The following is a 25,999-nucleotide window of genomic DNA, read 5'->3' as shown; positions in this document are numbered from 1 at the left end:
TTGGCTCAATAAGGAGGATTAGGCTTGGAGCCATAATGGTAAAACTATGGAAGATTAGAAAGTTATCACCCTTAGTTATTTAGTGGTGAAACATTTGGTCAAACAATGTTGCCTGTGGTAATTTAAAAAGTGGGCTCTGTACCAACCAAAGCTGTAAGGCAGGGCAGTTAGGTTATTTTTAAAACTGTATATGGGGCGCCTGGGTGGTTCAGTCGGTTGGGTTTCTGACTCTTGATTTCATTTCAGGTCACGATCTGAGGGTTGTGAGATCCAGCCCCAGGTCAGGCTCCATGCTCAGCACAGAGGCTGCTTGAGATTCTCTCTCCCTCTCACACTGCCCCTCCCCCCTGCTCTCCCTCTCTCTCAAATAAATAAATAATTCTTTTTAAAAAAACATGTATGGGGGCACCTGGGTGGTTCAGTGGGTTAAAGTCTCTGCCTTCGGCTCAGGTCACGATCCCGGGGTCCTGGAATCGAGCCCCACATCGGGCTCTCTGCTCAGCAGGGAGCCTGCTTCCCTTCCTCTCTCTCTGCCTGCCTCTCTGCCTATTTGTAATCTCTGTCTTTCAAATGGATGAATAAAATCTTTTTAAAAAGTATGTATTTTTAAAACCTGTCTACACAGAAAGGTGGGTCACCAGAACAGATACAGGGGAGAGACAGAAAGATGAAAGGAAGCTATCCTCACCCCTACGGTGGCCATTAAGGCCCTTGCACCATCATCTCAGGTCCTGGCCCCCACGTCAACAAGGCTGGAAGAGTTTCCCCCCAAGCAAAAGCTGAGGGAGTTTCTTACCACAAGGCCTGCTGTACAAAAAGTGCTAAAAAGGAGTCCTTCAAGTTGAAACCAAGGGATGGTAAACAGCTATGTGAAGCCATGTCAAAATGGAAAGATCTCTGGTAAAGGTAAGTCCATGGCCACACAGAAGAACCCGGATGGTACCATGGGCATATCTAAGGTGGTATCTGGAGAGGAAGCCTGAGAAGGTCATCTTGGAATGGGGGAGATCTGGGTTGCTATATGCAGAAGGAGAGGAGAGGGAAAGATAAGAAGCTGAAGAGGCAAACGATAGAGGGGATCGTTCTAGATCAAGGCCTGCTGGAAGGGCTATGGGGGAGGAGCTAGGGTGCCTGTCAGAGACTGCTGGCGGGGAAGGGGGATGACTCTTCCTCAGCTATGGCAAAAGGAAGTCAGGGAGAAGGAGACAGGCATTCTGCTGATGAGTGTGTTCCCCCAGCAGAGGAGGAAAAAACCTATTGGTTGCAAACGTGAACATTTGGAAGCCAACACGGTAAGCAGAAAGTTATCTGGGCCCAAGGCCACCCAGGGAAAGGGAATGTGGAAATGTGAGGCAGCAGTTGAGGTCACAGTGACGTGGCTAAGGCTTCAGGTTCTGGCTTGGCAGAGAGGTGACTGAGGCTGTCCCTGAGGCTGTCTGGGAAAACAAGGTTGGCTGGAGGGGCTGGAAGCCACGCTGAAGGCAGAGTGACTTTGGCAGAAGGAAGAGAACTGAAAAAACCAGAGGTGGTACTCAGAAAAGAGGATTTCCAAGTTTAAATATGTGAAAATGAAACCTGAAACTTGGGTTGAGCGGAGAAGGCATCCTAGGTGTGATTAAACCCGTGGGAGGCTGACTAAGAGCAGAGGTGGGAATTACTGAAATTGAAAGGAACAGTTCTATGGTGTCATCTATTCCCCATCACATACCAAGGACCCAGGAGATGACAAAACTTGGGCCCGAAGAGGTGAGGCAGCCGGTCAAGAGAGATGGCGGGGTTGAGATTTGAACCCAGATCTGTGAAAGGGACATGGTGCTCTCCTGCCACCAGCAGGGAATTGGAATAAAACAGATGGCATGGACGGAGGACGATGTCCCCCAGGTGAGGGCAGGTGAAGGCAGAATTAAGCACAAAGTTAGTTTGGACAATGGAAAAGGAATAAGAAAGTTTGGTCCGGGGGTGCCTGGGTGGCTTAGTCGGTTCAGGTCATGATCTCGGGGTCCTGGGATCGAGTCCTGCCCTGGGCTCCTTGCTCAGCAGGGAGTCTGTTTCTCTCTCTCTCTCTCTCTCTCTCTCTGTCTGTCTCTGTCTCTCTGCTCCTCCCCCACCTCACGCTTTCTCTCTCTTTCAAATAAATAAATAAATAAATGCAAATAAGATGAAAAAGAAAGGTTTCGTTAGGTTCTTACACTTGGGACCTCATTTTTTTTTTTAAGTTCATTTTCTCTGGGGCCACTTTTAACAAAAGTGGTTCTTTGAAGGTTATCTGCGTGTAGCACATGACAATTTGGTGAGCACTTTCACTTCGTCGCTTGGTGCCTTCCCGACAGTCTTTGAGGGTAGCTACCATGATTATGCTCGTCTTCCTGGGGAGAAACAGAAGCTCATAGACTGTGATTTGTCCGTGATCACACAGGAAGTGACAGATGAAGGGGGCGCAGTCCAGACACAGTGTTGAAAGTAGGATTTACAACCCCCCCCCCCCCGCACCATCACTTCAGTGTTGAAGAAATCTCTAGCTCTAGCACCTTCAGCCTGAATTGTCTGGGACCAGAAGGGGGTGGTCTAGGAAAATGAGAGCCATGCATGCTTGAAACCACGTAGTTGGAGAGTACTACTGAGAATCTTCTAAAATGGCAGAAATACAGACATAACGACACAGACTGTACCTTCAAAGAACGCATCTGTGTCGAGGTGGAGAAAGAATTGTTTTTAAAATTGCAATCCAGGGGTGCCTGGGTGGCTCAGTTGATTAAGCGGCTGCCTTCGGCTCAGGTTCCGATTTGAACCCCGCATGGGTCTCCCTGCTCAGTGGAGAACCTGCTTCTCCCTCTGCCTACCGCTCTGCCTACTTATACTACCTATCTGTCAAAAAAAAAAAAAAAACGTTTAAAGAAAATAAAATAGCAATCCAATATGCTAGCTTCTATGCCATCCTGGTAGACACTGTACTGGGGGACCCCCAAGGAGAAACAACCACTACCGTGCTGGGCTTTGAAAGCCAGCTTCTGGCACAAAGAGCATCCTGAAGGATAAGAAGGCAACTGAGTTCGGGCATAGCAGATGGGAACAGTGTGCCCAGGGACACACTAGCCTCTAGACCCATTTGGTGAACAAACCTTGCAGCATGCTTGCAAAACTGTTAAGAAGCCAGGAAACAGGGGTCCCTGGGTGGCTCAATCTGTTAAGTGTCCTCCTTTGGCTCAGATCAGGTTCCCAGGGTCCTGGGATCAAGCCCCGCATCAGGCTTTCTGCTCAACGGGGAGTCTGCTTCTCCCTCTGCCTCTGTGTGCTCTCTCTCTCTCTCTCTCTCTCACTGTCTCAAATAAATAAATAAGTCTTAAAAAAAAAAAAAAAAAAGAAGCCAGATCACAGGGACAGAATACCAGTCTATTTATGGAAGGCAGTAGAGGAGAGTTCTGGAGAGTTTTGAACAGGAAGGTGAACAAGGAGGTGATAGGATTAGGTTTGTATTCTGAACAATCTTTTCCGTGGAGAAGAAAGTCTGGACCCAGGAAAATTGGAGAGGAGGCTGTTCACAGTGGGTCAGGTGAGAGACTCTGGCTTGAGCCATGCAAGGAAAGCTAGAGAGGAGGAAATGGATCCGAGGCAGCTCGCACAGGTAATTTTGAGCACTCATGCTGTCGGGGTCACGGAATCATAGGAGATATACCTGCTTAACAGATATGGCTCACTGCTCTCCAAAAACATGGGCAGCCAGTGTGTGCAGGTGAGTTCCTTCGAGCACCGCAATGCTTTTCCATTCTCGCTCAGTCTCCCTAGAATGCTTGTTCGTGTACACTGCTCCATGAAGTAGATTGTATTCTCTGATTGTGGATAAAGACACCCAAAAGCTTCATTTTTTTTTTAAGATTTTATTTATTTATTTGACAGACAGAGATCACAAGTAGGCAGAGAGGCAGGCAGAGGGGGGGGGGGAGAAGCAGGCCTCCTGCTGAGCAGGGAGCCCGATGCGGGGCTCGATCCCAGGACCCTGGGATTGTGACCTGAGCCGAAGGCAGAGGCTTTAACCCACTGAGCCACCCAGGCGCCCCCAAAAGCTTCATTTTAAGCATGTGGTTTCCCATGTAACTGTGTGTCCAAGCCCTTTGGCAGATTGAAAGGCATGTTGCTTTGTTATTAGTCCCAGATCATAAATCTAGGTATGGAAGAATATTATCCTTCTCTCTTGGGTTTTTTTTCTTTTTTTTATTTGATTTTATTTATTTATTTATTTTGACAAGGAGAGACACAGCGAGAGAGGGAACACAGGCAGGGGGAGTGCGAGAGGGAGAAGCAGGCTCTCCACCGAGCAGGGAGTCCGACGTGGGACTTGATCCCAGGATCCTGGGGTCATGACCTGAGCTGAAGGCAGCCTCTTACCTGACTGAGCCACCCAGGCGCCCCTCTCTTGTTTTTCTAAATCAGCTCAATTTCGGTTCTGCACCCCATCTCAGCAGAGTGTTGGGAAATTCTACCTGAGTCATTCTTGCAGTTCCTGCCTCCCTGAGATCAAGACTAGGTCTTGGAAACTTCCACAGTGCCAGACATCTGAGGGAGCACCATCTCATCATCAATTATTGGTTGTCTGTAAACTGCCACTAACCCTTTCATTGTCCCTGTCACGGGAAGCTGAGGAAATCTGCCAGACGGCTGGGAGCTCTTGTGTTTCTGTGTGAACAGGGCGGGGATGAGGCGGGGGAGAACTACACTTTGGGGGAATTACCAACTCCTCAGAGCGCTGCTAGAAAGCCAGGTCAGGAGACCCACAGTGCTCTCTCTCCCCCCTGCCAGGCTACATTCCTTCCCTGACCTGTTGAAGTAGTGAGGCAGTAAGGAGCAGAGCTGGCTTCACTTTGGGGGGGGGGGGGGGGGGGGAAAAAGGGAAAAATACACCCTTGAGCCTAAGGTGTCTACAAAGATGAGGTGATTAGCTGATGAGTGGATTTATGAAAACTGATATAATATCAGAATAAAGTGATATGGGAGCTTAGGATTTAAAAAATAATTTGAAAATTCCAGCATCCAATCTAACTTTAAGACACTTAAAATGGCTTCTAGCCCCATATCATGTACTCATGGGACATCCAATTTTGCTCTTAGGAGCAAAATTTCTTTTCTTCCTACGCCTGTGTGGTGGATGAAATTAGATGTCCACATCCTCCCCAGAATTTGTGAATTTATGTTATATTACATGTCAAAGGGTAATTAAGCTTTGCTGACTTTGAGATGGGGAGATTCTCTATTATTATCTGGGTGGGTCAATATAATCCCATGGATTTTTCTTTTTTTAAAAGATTTTATTTATTTGACACACAGAGCAGGGAGAGGGGCAGAGGGAGAGGGAGAAGCAGGGTCCCCGCTGAGCAGGGAGCCCAACACGGGGCTCCATCCCAGGACCCCAGGATCATGCTCTGAGCCGAAGGCAGATACTTAACCGACAGAGCCACCCAGGTTCCCCTCACATGGATTTTTGTAAGTGGAAGAGGGAGCCAGAGTGAAGAAACCAGAGAGATGACAGTCTGAAAAGGACTCAGACCGACATTGTCGACTTTGTAGGTAGAGGAAGGGGTCATAAGCCAAAGAATGTGGCTGGTTCTAGAAGCTGGAGACAGATTCTCCCTTAGAGCCTCCAGAAAGGCCTGCTGCAGGCTCCTTGATTTTAGCCCAGTGGGACACATTTCAGACTTTGGCCTCCAAAAGTGTAAGATGAAATTGTGTTGTTTTAAGCCACTGAGTTTGTCATAATTTGTTAAAGCAACAATAGGGAATGAGTACAAGCTGACAAGGGAAAATCCAACTTGTGAATTTCTCATCATTGTTTCCAGTATAACTGCTTCCATCCCAGGGCTTGAAGGCAGCACTGGGCAAGACCGGTATCATGTTTGCTCCCATGCCTCGGTGGTAGATGGTGTGGTTAGAGCAGATGGCTCACCTCTAGCCCTGCCTACTTGGGCTTTTATAGAAATTGATGTCCTCAGGGCTCCTGGGTGACTCAGTGGGTCAAGCATCTGACTTCGGCTCAGGTCATGATCCTAGGGTCCTGGGATCGAACCCCGAGTCAGGTTCCCTGCCCAGAGGAGAGCCTGCTTCTCCCTCTCCCTCTGCCACTCCCCCTGCTTGTGCTCTCTCTCTCTCTCTCTCTCTCAAATAAATAAATAAAATATTTTTTAAGAAAGTTTTTTAAACAATTAATGTCCTCTCTTTGCCCTCCAAGCCATCTAGAAACCAAGTCTTGACCAAAGATGAGTGTTAACAGTTTTTGGATCTGCAAACAGATTCTTCTTCCAGCCATGTCCAAAGACAGTAAGTTAAGGAGGAAAGCTACTTTACCTATTTCTCTTTTTTAAGACAGGGGAAACCTTTCCCCAAAGCCAGCCAGCTGGTTTCCCCTTACATAGCATGGTCCAGAACTCAGTCGTCACACGTGATTACTCCTGCTTGCCAGGGAGTCTGGGAGAGTGAGCACCTGACATTGAAAGGGTTTTCTAGTGGAAAAGGAGAGGCGCATGGCTGTCAGGCAGACAACGAGAAGAAGGTGCCAGAGCCACGGTCAGCCCAAGCTTTAGCCTGCCTCTCCACGACAGCATCCTGAGCTCAATATCTTGCTTCCTCCAGCACCAGCTGGGATACTGGGGTTCGCTCTGAGTAGTGGGTTTTCTGCTTTCACTCCTTCCCACACTCCTGGCCAGATGACCACCTGGGTTATGGTAGAGCCGCAACACCAAGGGAGCAAGCCTTGTGGCTGAAACACCACTCGAATGAAGGTTTAATGCCAAGCCTTAGAGAGTGTTGATGCCTCCTCTAACTTTTGGGCTTGTTACAGAGGCTGGCATTCCTTAGAGGCAGGCATGAAAGCTAGGTCATTTGCCTGCACATTAAATGCAACCTGAGTTTTCAAAAGCATCCTGCTAAGTTGTGCTTTCTACCTATCAGGCAGCAGCAGGGGGAGGGGTGGGGAGGCCAGTGGAAGGAGGACCGTAGAGCTTGTAAGAGATTGGCTTCTCCGACCTAGCCTGGACAGAAAATTCCAGGCAGACAATGGCCAGGCTCTTTCTCCCTCCAGCACCTCCTGGAGACTGTTGCGGTGATTCAAGAATAGATGGGCCCTGCTGGAGACCAGAGTGGTTAGGAAGCCTTAAGAGGCAGGACACAGACTAGGCAAGGAGACCCCAGCATCTTCCTTCTGGCTGGAAGCAGGCACAAATATCACCCACACAGAGGAACCCAGCCATCTGGCCCCCAGGGCTTCTGCAAGGTAAAGAGAAGGATTTTTCCAGGGGAGTCTTATCGAGGGGGCCCATTCCAACCTCCCAGGGGGTATAAATGGCCAGCTCCCAGCTCAAAAGATAGATCGCTAGGGCTGTTGGGTGTGAAGTGCAGGGCAACTGCGTCTTTGGAGGTGGTTGGCCCAGCCAAGGGGGACGACTTGCCTTTGAATCCCGGCCCTGCCCTTTATTTGCTGTGTGATCATTCCGAACCTCACTTTACTTTCCTGAAAAGTAATGATCCCAGCTCCCAGCAGCAGTATTCACACCAGCCAAAAGGTAGAAACAACTCAAGTGTCCGTCGATGCACCCATGGATAAAGAAAACGTGGTCTACCTGCACGAGGGTTAGACCATAAAAGGGAAGGAGATCCTATCCCGTGCTACAACATGCATGAACCTTGAAGACCTGCGAAGTGAAATAAAGCAGTCACAAAAGGACAAAGACTGTATGATTCCACTTCCATGAGGTGCCCAGAGGAGTCCAGTTCATAGAGACAGAAAGCAGAATGGTGTTTGCCGGAGGCTGGGAGGAGACGGGAATGGGAATGTGTGTTTAATGGGTGCAGCCTCAGTTGAGGAAGATGAAAAGAACTCTAGACATGGATGTGGTGATGGGTGCATGAAAGTGTGAACATACGTAATGCCGCTGAGCTGTGCTCTTAAAAATGACTCTGACAAAGGGTGCCTGGCCGGCTCGGTTGGTGGAGCGTGCAACTCTTGACCTCTGGGTTGTGAGTTCCAGTCCCACGTCGAGTGTGGAGATTACTTAGAAATAAAATCTTTTTTTTAAGAAATAAAATCTTTGGAAAAAAGTGGTTACGATGGTAAACTTTAAGTGATGCATATTTTGCCATTAGGTTTTAAAAATGACTTGCCCATCACTAAAGTAAAACACTCACATTAAAATAGTAAGTGTTGGGGCCCCTAGGGTGGCTCAGTTGCTTAAGCACCTTCAGCTCAGGTCATTATCCAAGGTCTCTGAGATCGAGCCCTGCATCAGGTTCCCCACTCGGCTATCTCTTTCTGTCAAACAAATAAAATCTTAGAAAATAATAATGATAAAATAAAATCATAAAGTGTCTAAATGAAACAACTCAAAACAAAGAGTCTGATTCCATGTTGACATACAGGTCTCCCTCCTGCCCATCATTGTGGGGGAAGAAGGCCGAGGGACCTAACAGGTATTAATTAGTGTATTCTTGGTATTTATAAGGAACCAACATATTCTAGAACTTAAAGTTTACACAGACTAGCTTCAAAGCCATCATCCCATTTTATCCTTTCAATATACCGAAATGATTGGAGATGTTGAGGTTAATGTGATTTTCTCTCCATGAAGAAGGCATGGCCCAGCATAAAAAGGTATCTGTGAGTCTTTGTTCCCCAAACTGGTTAAAATGGCAAGTTTTCTGTCGTTTTTAAAATGAGGAAAAAAAGGGGTGCCTGTGTGGCTCAGTGGGTTAAAGCCTCTGCCTTCAGTTCAGGCCCTGATGGGATCAAGCCCAGCATCAGGCTCTCTGCTCAGCAGGGGGCCTGCTTCCGCCTCTCTCTGCTTGCCTCTCTGCCTACCTGTGATCTCTGTCAAATAAATAAATTAAATATTTTTTTAAAAATAAAATAAAATGAGAAAAAATATAACAATAATGCTACATGGTTTTTCTCCCCAGAGAGCTGGGGAACTTCGGGAGATAAGAAAGCCCTGGATAAGGACCCCATAGAGAAAGGGAAGAGTATTCCTTTTTGGCAGCCCCAGCCTCAAAAGGGGCTCAGGTATCCTTTGTAAGACCTCAGATCAGTTGGCTTGAACCTCACATTTAATACTCGAAAAAAATACTTGGGCACTAAAAGCACTCGGCCTCTCCTAAAGGCTGGCTTCTCTCTCTGAGATCCTGCAGAGTTGCTGACCACCCCCACTCCAGCCTCAGCAGTCATGGCCAGGGTGCCCTAGCCTACTGGGCCAGGAGGGACTGGAGGCCACTGACTGCTGGGCCCAGCCCAAGGGCTTTCCCTTAAAAAAAAATTAAATTGGGGCCCCTGGGTGGCTCAGTGGGTTAAGCCTCTGTCTTCGGCTCAGGTCATGATCTCAGGGTCCTGTGATCGAGCCCCACATCAGGCTCTCTGCTCAGCGGGGAGCCTGCCTCCTCCTCTCTCTCTCTGCCTGCCTCTCTGCCTACTTGTGATCTCTCTCTCTCTGTCAAATAAATAAATAAAATCTTAAAAAAAATAAATTAACACCTCCTCTTTCTTCCTCACAAGTCCTGGCAGTTCTCTGCTGGCTCCCTATTTTCATGCCCTAGCCTTGGCCCTGTAGTCTCCAACCAGGGCCTGAGGCTTTTGACCATCCCTGGCTCCCGCCATGCTTTCTGCTTTCTCTCCGCACCTCCTCCTTGCCCAGCATCCCCGCCCCCATCCCACCCCACAACCCCCCTCCCCCCAGGCAGCTAGTGTTCCTGGCACTTTTCACATCCAGTATTATCTCCCCCAAGAAGGTCAAGAGGGTTAATAATTGATGTCAACATTGTGAACTTTATTACCACTCTTCAATATAATATTCATTAACAGCTGTGTTTGAAACGCGCATCTCCTCAGCACTCCGGCCTAGTGGTTTTCCGCTCTTACTACGCATTACAATTACCTGGAGAGCTCTTGAAAGCCGCCCAAAGCCCAGACACCCTCCCCAGCCCAATTAAATGAGAAGCACAGCGCAGTCATAACTCTCCATCAGGCATAATTACCTCTCCACATCTTTGTAAGCAGTGGGTCCCAGTCCTTGACCCACAAAAAGAATTAGCAGGAGAGCTCCATCGGTATCCAGCCCTATTCCTCCCATGCTGAGAAGGGTCTGACGATCTGTAGTATCCTTTCCAAATTTCAAGTTGTTTCTTCCTGTACCCTACTTCTGTCTCCACGCCCATTCTTTCCAAAAGCACATTTTTCACAAGTGATCCTGGCTCAAAATATACTCTATAGTGATAGCCGGGGAGTTGTGGAAAACTGAATGGTTCCCAAAGAGCCATCCAGTCCTAAACCCTAGAAACTATGTACATTATCTGACATCCTTTCTTGGAAATGGGGTCTTCATGACGTAATTAAGTTCAAAATTTTGAGACGTGGGGCGCCTGGGTGGCTCAGTCGGTGAAGCTGCTGCCTTGGGCTCAGGTCATGATCCCAGGGTCCTGGGATTGAGTCCCATGTTGTGGGGCTTTCTGCTCACAGGGAGCCTTCCTTTCCCTCTCCTTCTGCCCCTTTCCACCGCTCATGCTTTCTCTCATCCACGCTCTCTCCCTCTCTCTCTCAAATAAATAAAATCTTAAAAAAAAATCTTAAAAAAACAATTTGAGATGAGGAGTCTCTCCTAGATTATCTGGGTGGACATCAAATTCCATCAACAAGTGCCATTATAAGAGAGAGACAGAGGGAGAGCAGACCCACAGAAGAGGGTACTGTCTGAAGATGTAGAGGCAGAGATTGCAGTGACAGGGTCACAAGCCAAGGTTTGATGGCCAACAGCCACCAGAAGCTGGAAGAAGCAAAGAATGGATTCTCCCCTAGGGCCTCTGAGGGAGTGTGGCCCTGCCAACACCTTGACTTTGGACTTCTGGCCTTCAGAATGCAGGAGAACAAACTTCTGTTGTTTTTAAGTCCCCCCCCCCCAGTGTGTGGACATTCCTTATGGTGGCCCTAGGAAGCTGATACAGTGACCGAATAAGATCAGTAACTCTTCATTTTTTTTTTTTAAGACTGATTAGTCAGAGAGAGAAGGAGAGCACAAGCAGGGGGAGGGGCAGTGGGAGAAGCAGGCTCCCTGCTGAGCAAAGAGCCACAAATGCGGGACTTGATCCCAGGACCACCCCCACCATCACAACCTGAGCCAAAGGCAGGCACTTAGCACTTAGCCAACTTAGCCACCCAGGCACCCCAGCTCTTGTTTTTATAGCTTCACCAAAAGTTTCCTATGCTAACGGGCACTGTTTCTCAAACACAGGCCCTGGATGAGTGCTCCCCGGAATGTACCTTGTGCTAGGTCACATGCTAGCCAAGCAGCAGGGAGCAGAACTCACAGCATTGCAGGATGCGTGTGTGCAAGACCTTTATGTGTGAGCTATAGCCACACACAGATTCATCGTGCCTCTACCCTTTCAGAACCTACTATGCACTTGCTTATAAACTCTTTCAATAAATATTTATGAGCACCCACTATATATATCAGAAATTACTCAAGCCTCAAGCCACGAAAGATAGAGTGATTTTACAAGCAAAAATAGGGGCACCTGGGTAGCTCAGTCGGTTAAACGTCTGACTTTTGGTTCCTGCTCAGGTCATGATCTCATGGTTCCTGAGATGGAACCCAGTGTCGAGCTCCGTATTCAGCCAGAGTCCACTTGGATATTCTCTCCCACTGCCCCTTCCACTGGTCATGTTCTCACTCTCTCTCTCTCTCTCAAATAAATAAATCTCTAAAAATAAATAAATAAGTAAATAGTGAAAATAAAAATAATAAAAACAAAAAGGAAAAATCATGTCTCTTGTGAAAAGTACATTCTAACAAAACAGTCAGTAAGCAAATAAGCGAATAAATACCAGGTAGTGACTAACGCTAAGAAGAGCATAAAATGAGCTGAAAGGGTAGAGAGGGATGGGGGGTCGCTCCTTTAGATTGGGTAAAGCCTTTCACTAGGTGATTCCCTACGTTAGTTGCATGTTAATCTTCTCAAGAACCATTTCTTCTTCCCCATGTGTGGTAGATATTATCTCGATTTTGCCGAGGAGGAAACTGAGACTCAGGGAAGTGCAGTGACCTGCCCAGATCATCCAACTGTTCAGTGGCTAATATGGGATTGAAATCCAGGCCTGACCAACACCAATAACTGCCCTAAAAGTCCATTTACCAGTAGTGTGCTATATCGTGTCTGTACTCAGCTGGACTCACAGCGATAGCCTCTAGAACCTGGGGTAGGCTGGTCCACAACAGTGGAATGAATGGTTCTGAGGGTGAGAAGGCTGGGGGTTGGATTGGCAAAGGCTACTTCTCTTCAGACACTTGCCCTGCAGAATTCCTTCAGTCTGGGGTGCCTGGGTGGCTCAGTCAGTTAAGTGTCTGCCTTCAGCTCAGGTCATGATCCCAGGGTCCTGGGATCAAGTCCCATCAGGCTCCCCGCTTGGCGGGAAGCCTGCTTCTCCCTCTCCCACTCCCTCTGCTTGTGTTCCCTCTCTCGTCCTCTCTCTCTCTGTCAAATAAATAAATAAAATCTTCTAAAAATGAATTTCTTCAGTCTGTTTCTGTGTTGGGAAGGTAGGCATGGGGTACTGAAACTTCCCACTGCTCCCCCTGTGGCATCTCACCTTTCCTTTCTGTCCTGCTCCATCAGCTGGGGCCCTCAGGGCAGGGCCATGAGATCTCAGATAAAGAGAGTTTTGAGTGTTTATGGCTCACTGGCTCTGGCTGCACTTCTGGGTCCTAGATGGCAGGTAGGATGTGGGCAGAGACGAGCCAAGCATTGGATACCTGGGGTGTGTTTGCAACAGCATATGGCCCAGTTTGCCTGGGACACAGGATACCCAAAGCAGAGTGAAGACTGGGGCTGGAGCAGGAGGCCAGGGCCAGATCACAGAACAGCTTTCGCTCTCTGGGTTGGTGTTTGCCAAAGCTTGTACTGCAGACAACTCACTGTTTGGGATAGTAATAGCAGTGACAGGAAGAGGCTTTATGTGAGGAAATAAAGGTTCCTCACCAGGAAGGTGGAGTTCAAAGAGACTAAAACAGATATCCTTTAAAAAAAAAAAAAAAAGATGTACTTATTTATTTATCTGAGGCGGGGGAGCAGTGGGGGTGCAGGGGCAGAGTGAGAGGGAGAGAGAGAATCTCAAGCAGACTCCACGCTGAGTGTGGAGCCTGACGCAGGGTTCAATCCCAGGACCCACAAGATCACGACCTGAGCCAAAATCAAGTCAGACACTTAACCGACTGCACCACCCAGGTGCCCCTAAACAGACCTCTTTTATGCCGGACTCCCCAGACTTGACACGAAGGCAGAGGGAGAACAGAGAGGCCACCGTGGAGGCCATCCTCGTGGCAAAGGTGGGCAGAGACCTACTGGAGGCAGATTGGGCTGGCGCTGGCAAGTCAGTGCTGTGGACTCCGGCTCTGGATCATCTTCTGTCCCCTCCCTGCCACCCCCACCACCCCCACCTCAGCCAGCAGTCTCCCTCCAACCTGTTTCCCTGCACCTACCTGCTCCTAAACTCTCTTCCAAATAGCTTCCGAACCCCACCACCTCCCTCCTCCCCCTCCTTCTTCTCCTCCTCCTCCTCTTCTTCCTCCTCCTGTGTCCCATCAATCCCGTCTGGGGCCTCTTCCTATGCAAGTGCTTCTCCAGCTGTATTAGAAGCTACAGTAACTTTTAGATACTCTAAGTGTGAAAGACCTCTATTCACTAGCAAATATGCTACAAATGCATCTGCATTCTGCAGAGAGTTCATCCTAAGCCATCCTCCAGAACAATCTAGAATTTTTTAAAAAATATCATTTGCCTGCCTGGGTTTTTTTGTTTGTTTGTTTTTTGTTTTTTTTTAAGACCCAGACAGGCTCAGCTTTGAGTTTACCGCACCAGTTGGTTTCCATGGTAACCACCGATGGTTCCAGACTCCTGTGCTTCATTTTTCTGTGCTGGTACACAGCTGTGGCTTGCTCCCTTGTTCCAAGAAGGGGCCCTGCCTTGGTTTCTCCTGAACCTTGCCCCAGTCCCTGCCCAGGCTTAGGCACTCTGGAACTCTGGCTGGGAATACGCTTCCTGAGCAACACACCCCTCCTGTGTCAGGCCCAGGTAGGGGGTGAGCTTCAGGCTCCTCTGCTCCTCTTAAATTCACATCATGGACTCTTCAAACCTGAGACAGTAGAAGAGGGTGGTGGAAAGTGTGGACTTTGAAGCCAGACTGCTTGGTTCGAAATCCAGGCTGTGTCACTTATTGGTCGTTGAACCATGGGTCAGTTACTTAACTTAGTTGCATCTGTTTCCTCATCTTTAAAATGGGAATATAAATAGAACCTACGTGAAAGACTTGTTATGAGGATATGTATGCGTGATGGTGCTTTAAACACTGCCTTGCGGGCTTCCCGGGTGGCTCAGAAAGTTAAGCATCTGCCTTCAGGTTGGGTCATGATTCCCGGGTCCTGGGATCAAGTCCCAAGGCAGGCTGCCTGTTGAGTGAGGAGTCTGCTTCCCCCTTTCCATCTGCTTCTCCCCCTGCTCATGCTCGCTCTCTCTCGCTCTGTCTCAAATAAATAAAAATTTTAAAAATAAAACTACACCTGGTATGCTCTGTTACCTAAGTGGAACTGATTAATATTGTTGGTGCCTGTCTGTGTCATCATCAACAGGCATTTTGGCTAAGGCAACAATTAATGTGGTATCGTGTGAGCGGGGAAACTATGGGTACCACAGAGAATATTTGGTGTCCCCTCAATCTCCTTTAAAGGTTTGATCCCCAGAAGCCAGGCCCAGCGCGTGCTACCCCCCACAGCTTGGAGAACGCGCCCCCCCCCCCAAGGCAGGCTCCTTGTCTCGAAGGGACCTCTCACCCCATTACCCATGAAGACTTGGGTGTGGAGTTCAAAACTGGTACCCAGGCCCCACAGTCAAAGGCAGCAGCACTTTGACCAATTCTGCAACTCAGGGCCCAGGCTCAGGCCTCCCCATCTAGGGCGTGGGGTACCTCCATGCAAATGAAGCTGCCCCCATGGGTGTGGGCTGCGGGGAGCTAACAAGTCACACCTAGCACTCACTGCACGCCAGGCTGGGATCTGAGCGTCTGTACCTGGACAGCCCCCTTTCATCTGCAGAGGAGCCCAGAGAAGTGAAATGACCCACCCAGGCTCACACGGCCAGCAAATGGCAGAGCTAGGAATCCAGCCCAGTCTGTCCCATGGTCTCTGTGATCACTTGCTCTGCCACACTGCCTCACACGGGGCCAGGTCAGCTCAGACCAGCAAGCATCGATGCTTGCCCTGCGTGTGCTACTCGATGCCTTGAGCGGAGAGCTAAGGGGCTCCACACTAAGACTAAGCAGGGCCCTGACCAGCCGCAGCCCTGCCCAGGACCTGTGGGAAAAGCGCCCCTCCCAGGCCAATGCCACACCCTGTTGGGATTTTAGGAGATCTGTTTGGGTAGTTGAGGAATTTTCCAGAAGGCCCAGGAGTCCAGGCAGGTAAAGTCCTCACGGGATGGGGCCCATCATCACCAAGGGGCCTCATGCAGGCTCCCAGGAGGGCAGCTTCAGGCACAACTGGGTGCCCTCCACGGTAAGGAACCAGGGAGAGACACCAGTCAGCTGTGTTTGCTCAGCGGGCTACCTCTGGGCTGGGCGTACCGGGGTTTCCAGGTGCATCTCTTCTGAGCTCAGCAGCAGCGAAGAGCCCCAGCCCAGACTCCAGGGGGAGCAGAGTCTGCCTTCTGGGCAGCGCCCCGCCACTCCCTCAACTTGGCGGGCCTCTTTCTGCTTGGGAGAAAGAACTCGAGGCTCTCATCTAGGGACACCCTGTGAAGGAGGCATATCTTAACCCCTTCTCTTCAGCCACTTGAGCCCAGGATGGGGTCACCCTGAAAGCTCCAGGCACAGCCACTGTTCTTTGAGGGACGCTGAGTGGCTTGGAGAGGGAGCTCAAGGACCTTAAAGCTTCCCACCTGGAGAGCAGGCTGCACTTTCCTTCCTGGTTCAAGAGGCTACAGGGAGAGGAAACACGAGAGACTACAGAGCGGAGCTGCAGGGAAACAGGATTTCAGAGGGGAGGGGGTGGGGAAGGGGATAACAGGGTGATGGGTATTGAGGAGGGCATGTGGGTGATGAGCACTGGGGATTACATGTAACTAATGAATCACTGAACACTACGTTAAAAACTAATGATGTGGGGCGCCTGGGTGGCTCAGTGGGTTAAGCCTCGGCCTTTGGCTCAGGTCATGATCTCAGGGTCCTGGGATCAAGTCCCGCATTGGACTCTCTGCTCAGCAGGGAGCCTGCTTCCTCCTCTCTCTCTGCCTGCCTCTCTGCCTACTTTGTGATCTCTGTCAAATAAATAAATAAATAATCTTAAAAAAAAACTAATGATGTATTTATTATACAGTGGCTAACAGAACATAATTTTTAAAATGCAAATAAATAAATAAAATCCAACAGAAAAAAAAAAAAAAAGAAAGAGAGTGCAGGGAAACTGGGAAGGAGTCAGGCCTGAGAGGTCACATGTAGCCCGATAGAGGGAAAAGGCAAGAAGCAGCCCAGGATTCTGGAAATAGCGCCTGCCAGGGAGAAGCAGTGGGGACACAACTGTGGGAGCAGACGGCGCTTTGGGGGAGGAGGCCGCCAGCCACAGCCAGGGAGCCTTTATTCCCCTCACTGTCTTCACGTGAGGTTTCCCAGCTTCTTGTGGGAATAGCATCAGATGCCGACCCCACCCAGTTCAAGGAAGATTCCTTCAGTAACTTTTATTTCAGTAGAATATCACTGAGGGGGAAGTTGCCAGGAGAGCACAGAGAGCTCCCTGACACCCACGTCAGCAACCATTGGCGTCTTACCTGGTTTGCCTATGCTCTGTGAACCTTCTCTCGCTCTGCGCATATGCTTTCCAAGTTATATGTAAGTAGGTTGCAGATGTGATGGCCCTTTACCCCTAAATATCTAAGTGTGTATTTTCTAGAACAGAGACTTTTTTTACATCGCTGAAATCAGCAAAAGAGCACAGATATAGGGTTATTCTCTCATCTCCAGGCCATATTCAAGTTTCACCGACTGTCCCAGATATATAGCTTAATTTTATTTTCCTTTTGGATGGCTTCTTAATCACTCAGCTAATATGTGAATACAGTCTCTGTGGAAAACCTTACAGATAGAGCCAAAGTAGTCTTCTTGGCCCACCACCCTCGATCCCAGTCCCTCAGACCTTAAAAGGTATTATAGTGTCTGTAATGGGTAAGAGCATGAGGTCTTGGGCGCATGGGTGGCTCAGCTGGTTAAGCATCTGCCTTCAGCTCGGGTCATGATGTCAGGGTCCTGGGATCGAGTCCCATGTCAGGCTCCCAGCTCAGCAGACAGTCTGCTTCTCTCTCTGCCTCTGACCCTACCCACCCCTCGCCACTTGTGCTCTCTCATGCTCTCTCAAATCAACAAATAAAATCTTTTTTTTAAAAAGATTTTATTTATTTATTTGACAGACAGAGATCACAAGTAGGCAGAGAGGCAGGCAGAGAGGCCGATGCGGGGCTCGATCCCAGGACACTGGGATCATGACCTGAGCCGAAGGCAGAGGCTTTAACCCACTAAGCCACCTAGGCGCCCCAACAAATAAAATCTTAAAAAAAAAAACAAGAGCATGAAGTTTCTGCCACTTGTTGGCTGTGCAGCTTTGAGTGAGTTCCTTAAACTCTGTGTTTCTGTCGTCTGTAAAACAGGGGTGATAAGAGTAATAATGTCCAAGTCACTATGTGGTTATAGCAATCAAATTAATTTGTCCCAATAAAGCTCTTAGAGTAGTGCCTGGCACATAGTTACGTAATCAGTGCATTTCAGCTGTTCTTATCTCCTGTTTGACCTTACTCCGTGGGGCAACCCAAGGGAACCCAACAACCAAACGGTGGGCCTGCCAATAACTTTGTTTCCAAGGGGTAGCCCAGCTCACCAGCGTGGAGGACATCCCCCAAGCGTTCATGATGGGAGCAACTGGGACTCAGTTCAGGCTTCCACAGTCAGACTTGTGTGCATTACAACATAACAGCATTGCCACCTGTATGCCTCTAGAGAGTGTGGGCTGGCCTCCCAGCTGAGGTGGGTACCCCGGGTACGGGCCAGGATGAAAACAGAGGCACCCAGAGCCCACACATAAGGGAAGTTTCCAAGCCAGGCCTTCCAGGGCTGACCTGCAATAGAATGGCGATTTCCGGGAGCAACACAGATTCTCCTGGGGATGTCGCAAAAGGCGTCTGACCCGTGGCTGGTCTTTGCTGGGTCCTCCAGACCTCTCGTCATGGAGATTCTGACGTTTCTTCTCCCTGGTAGGTGGGAAGGAACAGGGCGAGAAGAATGGGGCTGTGATGAGCTTTGGCAAAGCTCACTCTAGGACACAAGATGCCTGGTTGGGACCGTATGGTGAGGAAGGCGTGGCTCTTAGAAGAACAAGTCCTTAGGCAGCAGTGTGCTTTGGGGGGGGTGGGGCGCAGGCAGGGGTCTCCAGCCTCAGCAGTCAGAACAGCCCATTAGAAAGCAGCGTGAATAGGAATCTTGTCACAAGGCCTACTGGCCAACTAGCCTGGGACAAGTCACTTGACCTCTCTGAGTCACCACCTCCATCCCTCAGAGGAGGTCATGTGGGGTTGCCTGGGTGGCTCAGTTGATAGAGAGTCCGACTCTTGGTTTTGGCTCAGGCCATGATCTCAGGGTCATAAGGTCGAGACCTGTGTCGGGCTTTTAAGATTCTCTCTCCCTCTCCCTCTGTCCCTCTCCCCCAGTTCTAAAAAATAAAAATAAGAGATCATGTGTATGAAAGTACGGGTTTGCTGAATGGGAGCTATTTCCACGTCTCAGTTTCCAGGCATAGCTGGGGACGGGATGATGAGAAGGTCATTGTGCTTGGGTCTTGAGCTGTTGTCCAGCCCCCTCTACCTTCCTGCTCACACACATGCCTGCCTTTCTGGCCAGACTGACCACCCCTGGGCTGACAGTCTCTTCTTGACTTTCTTGCCTTGGCACCTGTTGTTCTCACCACCTGAATCGTCTTGACAAATGGCAGCAACACCCTCTGGCCTTAGTAACAAAAATGATGAGGGCCCCTGCAGCTTGGGAAATCACCCTCATGGGCCTGGACTGCATACACCCTGGCCCCACGGCCCCAGCATGCAGAATGTTCTTGTGTCCGAAGAGGGCTCAGAGCTGCAGGAAACAGAGACGAGGGTGGTCCCCAGTTCCAGGGCCTCCTTGTGGCTTAAACTGTACTTCTCTGAGGAGAAGGGCCAGCAGAAGGAATCCCCAAGTCCCAGCCCCGAATGGGGCAAACTCACAGCCCTTCCTGGGGCTAGCTAAGACCCTTCTTAACCATCTGTAAGAAGAGTCCAGCCACAGCTGAGGCCACCACCTGAGTCCCACAAGAAGCTCAGGCCCCAGCAGCCTGGCACTTTTGGAGCAGGGCCCCAAGGGGCATGGCAAGGCTCCACGAGGGAGGTCTCGAGAGGCAGCAGACACTGAGGGGAAGGAGAAGGAAATGGCCCCCTTCCCTGATCGGCCCAACAGAGAGCTGTAGAGGCCCTCCTTCCTGTGAGAGCCTGGGCCCAGGGCTCAGACCTCTGAGCCTCCCATCTCCCCAAACCACAGCCCAGAGGTGTGAAAAAAAAGAGAAAAAAAAACAGGGGGATGGGTGGCAGAGAAGAGACAGGTGCACATTTCACACCTTGACCACAGGTGGGGCCCGGAGCAGCTTCGCTCTGACTAACTTCCTCTTCAAGCTTCCCCCCTGGCTGCTCGGGAGGGCAGAGGCAGGAGAGGCACATCTAGCAGAACTCTGGGTGCGAGCCCCTGGTGTGGTGGCTTCTCTCCCTCCTGCCGCGTGAGGGCTGGGCCCACCCCAGACTTACCCTGTGGGCAGCTTGGGACAGGAGAGGACCAAAGCCAAGGGCCGCCATGGAAAGTAACCAGAATGAGGAGGAGCCCGCCGCTCACCAGGCAACTCCTGGGCTGCGCACCTGTGGGTGTCACCGGCAGTCTCCACAGCAGCCCCAACTCTCACGCGCATCCTGGGCTTACCCCTACCTTTCAGACAAGGAACCTGAGGCAAAGAAGTGAAATGCCAGAGGATTAGGCAAGGGCCCACCTTTCTGGAGGCCACCCCAGCTCATGGCCCACAGGGCAGCACACCCTACCCCGGGGGTTCCCCTTGACCTGAAAGGCTCCTTGTCACTCCCATGTGTAGCCAACCTCCCTTGCTCAATGTTCTCTGCTGTGCTCCTACCATGTGCTGGGTCCTGGCAGGGGCCTCGCAGTCTCCGCAAGCTCAGTTCATCTCCTTAACAACCCTGCCAAAGGGACAGGTGCGAAATGGGTATGGCACTTGTCTGAGGTCACCCTCAGGCATGGTATTATTCAAGGACATCCTCAAGTAAGGGATGGGGGGAGCCTGAACCAGACCCAGTCAAGTTCAGAGTTCTTCCCACCCCATCACAGCCACGCCAGAGGCTATAGCCCAACTCAGAAAAGCTCTCTGCAACTTTTCAAACCTCATGTCCGACTTCTCTCATTTCTCCACGCCGGCAGCCTGGGAAGGTGGGGTGCATGATCCCCATGTGACCAATGGGGACCGGGGCACAGGAGGGGGACCAGGGATGCCTAGACTTTGACACTGTACACGGACCAGTGACTTCCCAACCTCTATTTGGAGGCCCAAAGGGAGTTATTTACCCACTTCAGCCAACACAAGCTGTTTCCAAATCTATTGGCTATTTTCCTGCATAATTTCATACAGAAAAAATCCTTTTAACACCAAAAAGGGGGATGAATGACATCATTGCAGAATATAAGACCCTTCTTTAAGTCGAACAGAGATTTTTGTTACTCTCACCTCAAAGCCCAGTTGGTGGGAGCTCCTCATGGGCCGGCAGCCGGAAACAGGGCTCCCAGCTCCAACCCTCTTCATCACCCCGCAGGCAGTCAACCGCCAAGTCTGACCCATCCTAACTTCGAGGCCCCTGGTATCACCGGTCCTGCCCACCTGTGCTCCTCCTCCCGACGTCCCCCAGGGTCCTCAGCTCCCTCTGGCCCGGACCTTGTGGGCAACAAGCTGTTTAGAGCCAGGACACTCACATCTTCTGTCCACAGAAGGTGGAGAGGGGCTTGCTGCCTTGCAAGCATGTGTCTCATCAAGAAGTTTGAGGCAGGGGCGCCTGGGTGCCTCAGTGGGTTAAAGCCTCTGCCTTCAGCTCAGGTCATGATCCCAGGGTCCTGGGATCGAGCCCCACACCGGGCTCTCTGCTCAGCGGGGAGCCTGCTTCCTCCTCTCTCTCTGCCTGCCTTTCTGCCTACTTGTGATCTGTCTTTCTGTCAAATAAATAAAATCTTTAAAAAAAAAAAAAAAAGAAGTTTGAGACAAATTCCAGGCCTGAGCCTAGAGGCTCTGGCTAAGCCCTCTGCCTGAAAACTAGACCCCAGTGGACCTGCTTTGCCTCAATGTCTCCGTCTCTGTGCATCTCCTTTTTGTCTCGGTGGGAGATAGGGAAAGAGGAAACTGCTTAACAGACACAAGGTAGGGGCAGTCTTTCCCTACGGATAAGGAGAACAGGGCAATAGGGAGGGGAGAAGGGGGCAGAGGGCCAAGGGCCAGGAGGAGGGGAGAAACCAGTGTAGCATGCAACCATGAAAGGCCTGATCGGCTCCACAAATGTTTACAGCTTTTCCTCCAAATCGGGAGCACCTCATGTACCCTTCCCTAACCCTATCCTCTGCCCTCTAACCCTAGAAGCGACTACTCTCACGAATTTGTAGTGTCTCCAGTCCCTGTCTTATTTTATTTTTCGTTAAGATTTTTTTTTAAGGAATTTCTCCACCCAACGTGGGGCTCAGACTCACGACCCCGAGATCAAGAGTCCCATGTCCCACCGACTGAGCCAGCCAGGCGTCCCTCCAGCCCTTCTTTCAAACTTCTGGGACAAATCGCTGCATCCCAAACAACAGGGTATAGTTTTTTGCGTGTGGTTTCTCGAATTTACATAAGTGGTGTCTGACTCCACGTGATGTGTTCTATAACTGGCCTTTTCCACCATGTGGTGATTAGATTTTTCTAGCTGCAGCCATGTTAAAACATACCATTTCAGGTTGTTTTAAAAAAGATTTTGTTTATTTATTTGAGAGAGGGAGAGAAAATAAAGCAGGAGTGGGGGATGAGGAGAAGCAGACTCCCTGCAGAGCAGGGAGTCCAACGTGGAACTCAATCCCAGGATCCTGGGATCATTACCTGACCCAAAGGCTGATGCTTAATCAGCTGAGCCACCCAAGCGTCCCAGCAGGCCTTCTGTTTTTAAGTGCATAGATATATCCTAGCTTATCCACTTAAAATGACTGAAAGCAGTGCGAGAGATAGCCATGGTTTCATTCCCAGCACCAAGCCTTATTTGCTGTGTCTGCCGAAGGACTTTCCCCCCTGCTCTGGATTGGCCTTGGGGATAACACCCCTGCCTCACAGGGGAGTTGTGTGGTTTGAATGAGGCCGTGTTGGAGAGAGCGCCTATAACACTGTCTAGCACATACCAAGTTCATTATTAGTAGTTCCCTTTCTTCGTCCCATTGATTAGCAGGGAGGAGCAATAGTGGAAGACTAGATTCAGTGTGATGGATTGCTTTAAAATATTTTCATTTTTAGGGGCGCCTGGGTGGTTCAGTCGTTAAGCGTCCGCCTTTGGTTTGGGTCGTGATCTTGTGGCCCTGGGTTCGAGGCCCGCATCGGGCTCCCTGCTCAGCGGGAAACCTGATTCTTCCTCTGCCTCTGCCCCTGCCCCACTCCTTGTGCGCGCACTCGCTTGCTCTCTCTCCAATAAAAAAATAAAACCTTTAAAAAAACATAAATATTTTCATTTTTCAAGGAGGCTCATCTCTTTTACAGACCGAAGACCTTTAGCCACGCAGTCTATAGTCACGTACAATCCACTCCAGCCCAGGGCCCACAAATGCAAGTTCGGAGCATCAAGCATTGACTATCACAAGGCAGGAGCAGCAGTTTGTGCCCCTGGCAGTGGGGGCTGCCCCCCACTTTCCAGACATGGTGCTTCTCTCTCATGGTGCGATCCCTCCCCTTGGATGCCCTGCCCTTTCCCAGGCCCCAGTCTCTCTGGTCCCAGACTCCAGGCCAGCACCTGCAGAGCAGCTTCCCCTGGCCAGGCAGAGAATGTCTGGAGTAGAAACTCCCGTGGCCCAGGGTCTGAAGAGGCCTGGTACGGACAACCCCATGGAAGAGGTTGCTGCTGAGAATCATGCGAAACCCTCACTTCCTCTGTGTAACACAGGTCCCGACCACAAGCACCAAGGCTGAGGGGCAGGCAGCACGCAGGCCGGCAGCCGGAGTACCAGCCCAGCAATGGTCCCTGAGGTAAGTGCCGCTGCCCAGAAGGCCAGGAGGGACACAGCTACGCCACTCCGAGCAGAGAGCCCAGGATACTGGGGGAGAGTCAGGGCTGGGTAACCCCCACCTCCCCCTCCTGAAGCTGGGGCCACCTGAGGGTTGGGTGAGTAGAGAGAGCATGCAGAGGTTGTGGTAAATGGAGCCCTGGGCCAGGGAACTGGGAACCCACCTTGGCCCCTGGCTTGTGTAGGACCACAGGGGAGTCCCCTGTCTTGTCTGGCTTCGGCACCTCATCTGCGAAATGCAGCAGGTAGAGGCTCACCCCAGACGGCCGCCAAGGCTGCCTTCAGCTCTTGACTTGGAGCTTACTCTTCCATGCGGGACTCAACTGGCACTGAGAAGGCTCGAGGCTCTGGGGTGGTTTGCAGGGTGATGGGGTAAGGAATAGTTCTACTAGAGTTTGATTGGGGGAACCCCCAGTGGGTGGCAGGTGGCCTCCATGTTTGGGAAAGGAAGATCAGGAGCCAAAAGCATGTGATGAGGGGGTGCTTCAATGATTTGTGGAGAGGCCCCACGGGGAGCAGGAAGTTGGGGTCCTTAGGCAAAGACTGAGGAGGGAACTTGACTAAGAGAGGGGACTGTGGGGAGGTGCCTGGGGAGGAAGGTGGTAGAACTAGGCGTGGCTGGGGCAACAGAAGGTGAGTCGTGAAGGAAGAGCCAGGAGAGAGGCGAGGGGGCAAGGAGGGTTCTTGGCATGGGAGGACGGCTCTCCCTTGGGTCCAGAAGGGTGAGAGAGAAGCAACCTTTGGGATAAAGTTACCCCTGCCTCCCAGGGGTGGGCATGGTGGCAGCAGTGGTGGCCACGCCTGGGCAGATGGAGTTCTGAGTTCCATTGGCGAGGCCTTGAAGAAAGGCAGGAGCAGTGGCAGGGCATGCCCCTGGCCTGGGGCCTGCCTGATGGAGGAGCCCCTCAGAGAAATGCTCCCATAGTGACTGCAAGGCCTCACCGGATCCGCTCCCTGCCTTCGTCCGCAGATGAGCGAGCGCCAAGTGTTTCAAGCCTCGGAGCTTGCCTTCCTCCTGGAAAACTGCAGCTCTTCCTATGACTATGGAGAAAACGAGAGTGACTCATGCTGTGCCTCCCCGCCATGCCCGCAGGACTTCAGCCTGAACTTCGACCGCGCCTTCCAGCCGGCCCTGTACGGTCTCCTGTTCCTGCTGGGGCTGCTGGGCAACGGCGCCGTGGCAGCTGTGCTGCTGGGCCAGCGGGCGGCCCGCAGTAGCACTGACACCTTCCTGCTCCACCTGGCCGTGGCCGACATTCTGCTGGTGCTGACCCTGCCCCTCTGGGCGGTTGACGCCGCCATGCAGTGGGTGTTTGGGTCCGGCCTATGCAAGGTGGCCGGGGCCCTCTTCAACATCAACTTCTATGCCGGGGCCCTCCTGCTGGCATGCATCAGCTTTGACCGCTACCTGAGCATCGTGCACGCCACCCAGCTCTACCGCCGGGGTCCCCCGGCCCGTGTGACCCTCACCTGTGGGGTCGTGTGGGGGCTCTGTCTGTTCTTCGCCATCCCCGACTTCATCTTCCTGTCGGCCCAACGAGACGAGCGCCTCAATGCCACCCACTGTCAGTACGACTTCCCACGGGTGGGCCGCACAGCCCTGCGCGTCCTGCAGCTGGTAGCTGGCTTCCTGCTGCCCCTGCTGGTCATGGCCTACTGCTATGCGCGCATCCTGGCCGTGCTGCTGGTTTCCAGGGGCCAGCGGCGGCTGCGAGCCATGAGGCTGGTCGTCGTGGTTGTGGTGGCCTTCGCCCTCTGCTGGACCCCCTACCACCTGGTGGTGCTGGTGGACACCCTCATGGACCTGGGCGCCTTGGGCCGCAACTGTGGCCGGGAGAGCCACGTGGATGTGGCCAAGTCGGTCACTGCGGGCCTGGGCTACATGCACTGCTGCCTCAACCCACTGCTCTACGCCTTCGTGGGCATCAAGTTCCGTGAGCATATGTGGAGGCTGCTGGCACGCTTGGGCTGCCGCAGCCAGAGAGCACACCAGCGGCAGCCGTCGACCTCCCGCCGTGAGTCATCATGGTCCGAGACCACAGAGGCCTCCTACTCGGGCTTGTGAGGCCAGGTCGGGGCTCTCCTTTCAGCACATGGCCCCTGTGCCCCTGTGCTCCAGGCTCCTTCCTCCCTCTCCTGGTAGCCTCCTGCCCCACGTGCACTCTGGGGATGCTCTGGCAGCAGCCCCAGCACCCCCAGGGTGTCCCGGGGAGGTACCCTTGCCCCGGCCCTGCCCTTGGCTGTGGGGTCTATGCCAATTGCTGCTCCTTAGTTGCAGCGTCCCACTTGGAAGGTGGCTGTCTCAAGGCCTTGTTCCCTTGGCTGCCCAGAGCCCCACTGTCCCTCTTATCCAGTAACTAGACCTTGGCCTTCCCCAGGTTTGGGGAGCACATAGCAGAAAGCATGGTAGAGAATGCCCCCATGGGGCCCTGGTCCAGGCCTCCAACCCAGCATCTGTAGCTGTGGTCCCCCAGACCTGTGTATTTGCTCCTGGTTTATTTTTTTATGTCTACAATTCTGCTTACAATGCTTCAATAAACAAGATAAGCAGGCCCAGGGTGTGTTTGTCACACATCATTATCC

General features: G+C 51.3%; 1 protein-coding gene across 3 annotated transcripts; it reads left to right on the top strand.

The window, feature by feature from the left end:
• Nucleotides 1-1,178: 1,178 nt before the first annotated feature.
• Nucleotides 1,179-25,969, top strand: CXCR3 (C-X-C motif chemokine receptor 3). 3 transcript variants are annotated; one of them, XM_013048256.2, is made up of 3 exons: nt 1,179-1,292; nt 23,296-23,378; nt 24,510-25,969. In XM_013048256.2, exons 2-3 carry the CDS (start codon nt 23,367-23,369, stop codon nt 25,479-25,481), a joined length of 984 nt encoding a protein of 327 aa, XP_012903710.1. In that variant the 5' UTR covers nt 1,179-1,292; nt 23,296-23,366; the 3' UTR covers nt 25,482-25,969. The 3 variants fall into 3 exon arrangements, with proteins under 3 accessions (XP_012903710.1, XP_004777305.1, XP_044929943.1); XM_004777248.3 differs by having other exon boundaries at nt 24,387-25,969; XM_045074008.1 differs by lacking the exons at nt 1,179-1,292; nt 23,296-23,378 and having other exon boundaries at nt 23,391-25,969.
• Nucleotides 25,970-25,999: the final 30 nt, after the last annotated feature.

This window comes from Mustela putorius, unplaced genomic scaffold (assembly GCF_011764305.1).
Source record: "Mustela putorius furo isolate JIRA1106 unplaced genomic scaffold, ASM1176430v1.1 tig00537297_pilon_pilon_pilon, whole genome shotgun sequence".
Lineage (NCBI taxonomy): Eukaryota > Metazoa > Chordata > Mammalia > Carnivora > Mustelidae > Mustela > Mustela putorius.
The sequence above is the reverse complement of the archived record's forward strand: the minus strand, read 5'-3'. Positions and strand labels throughout refer to the sequence as shown.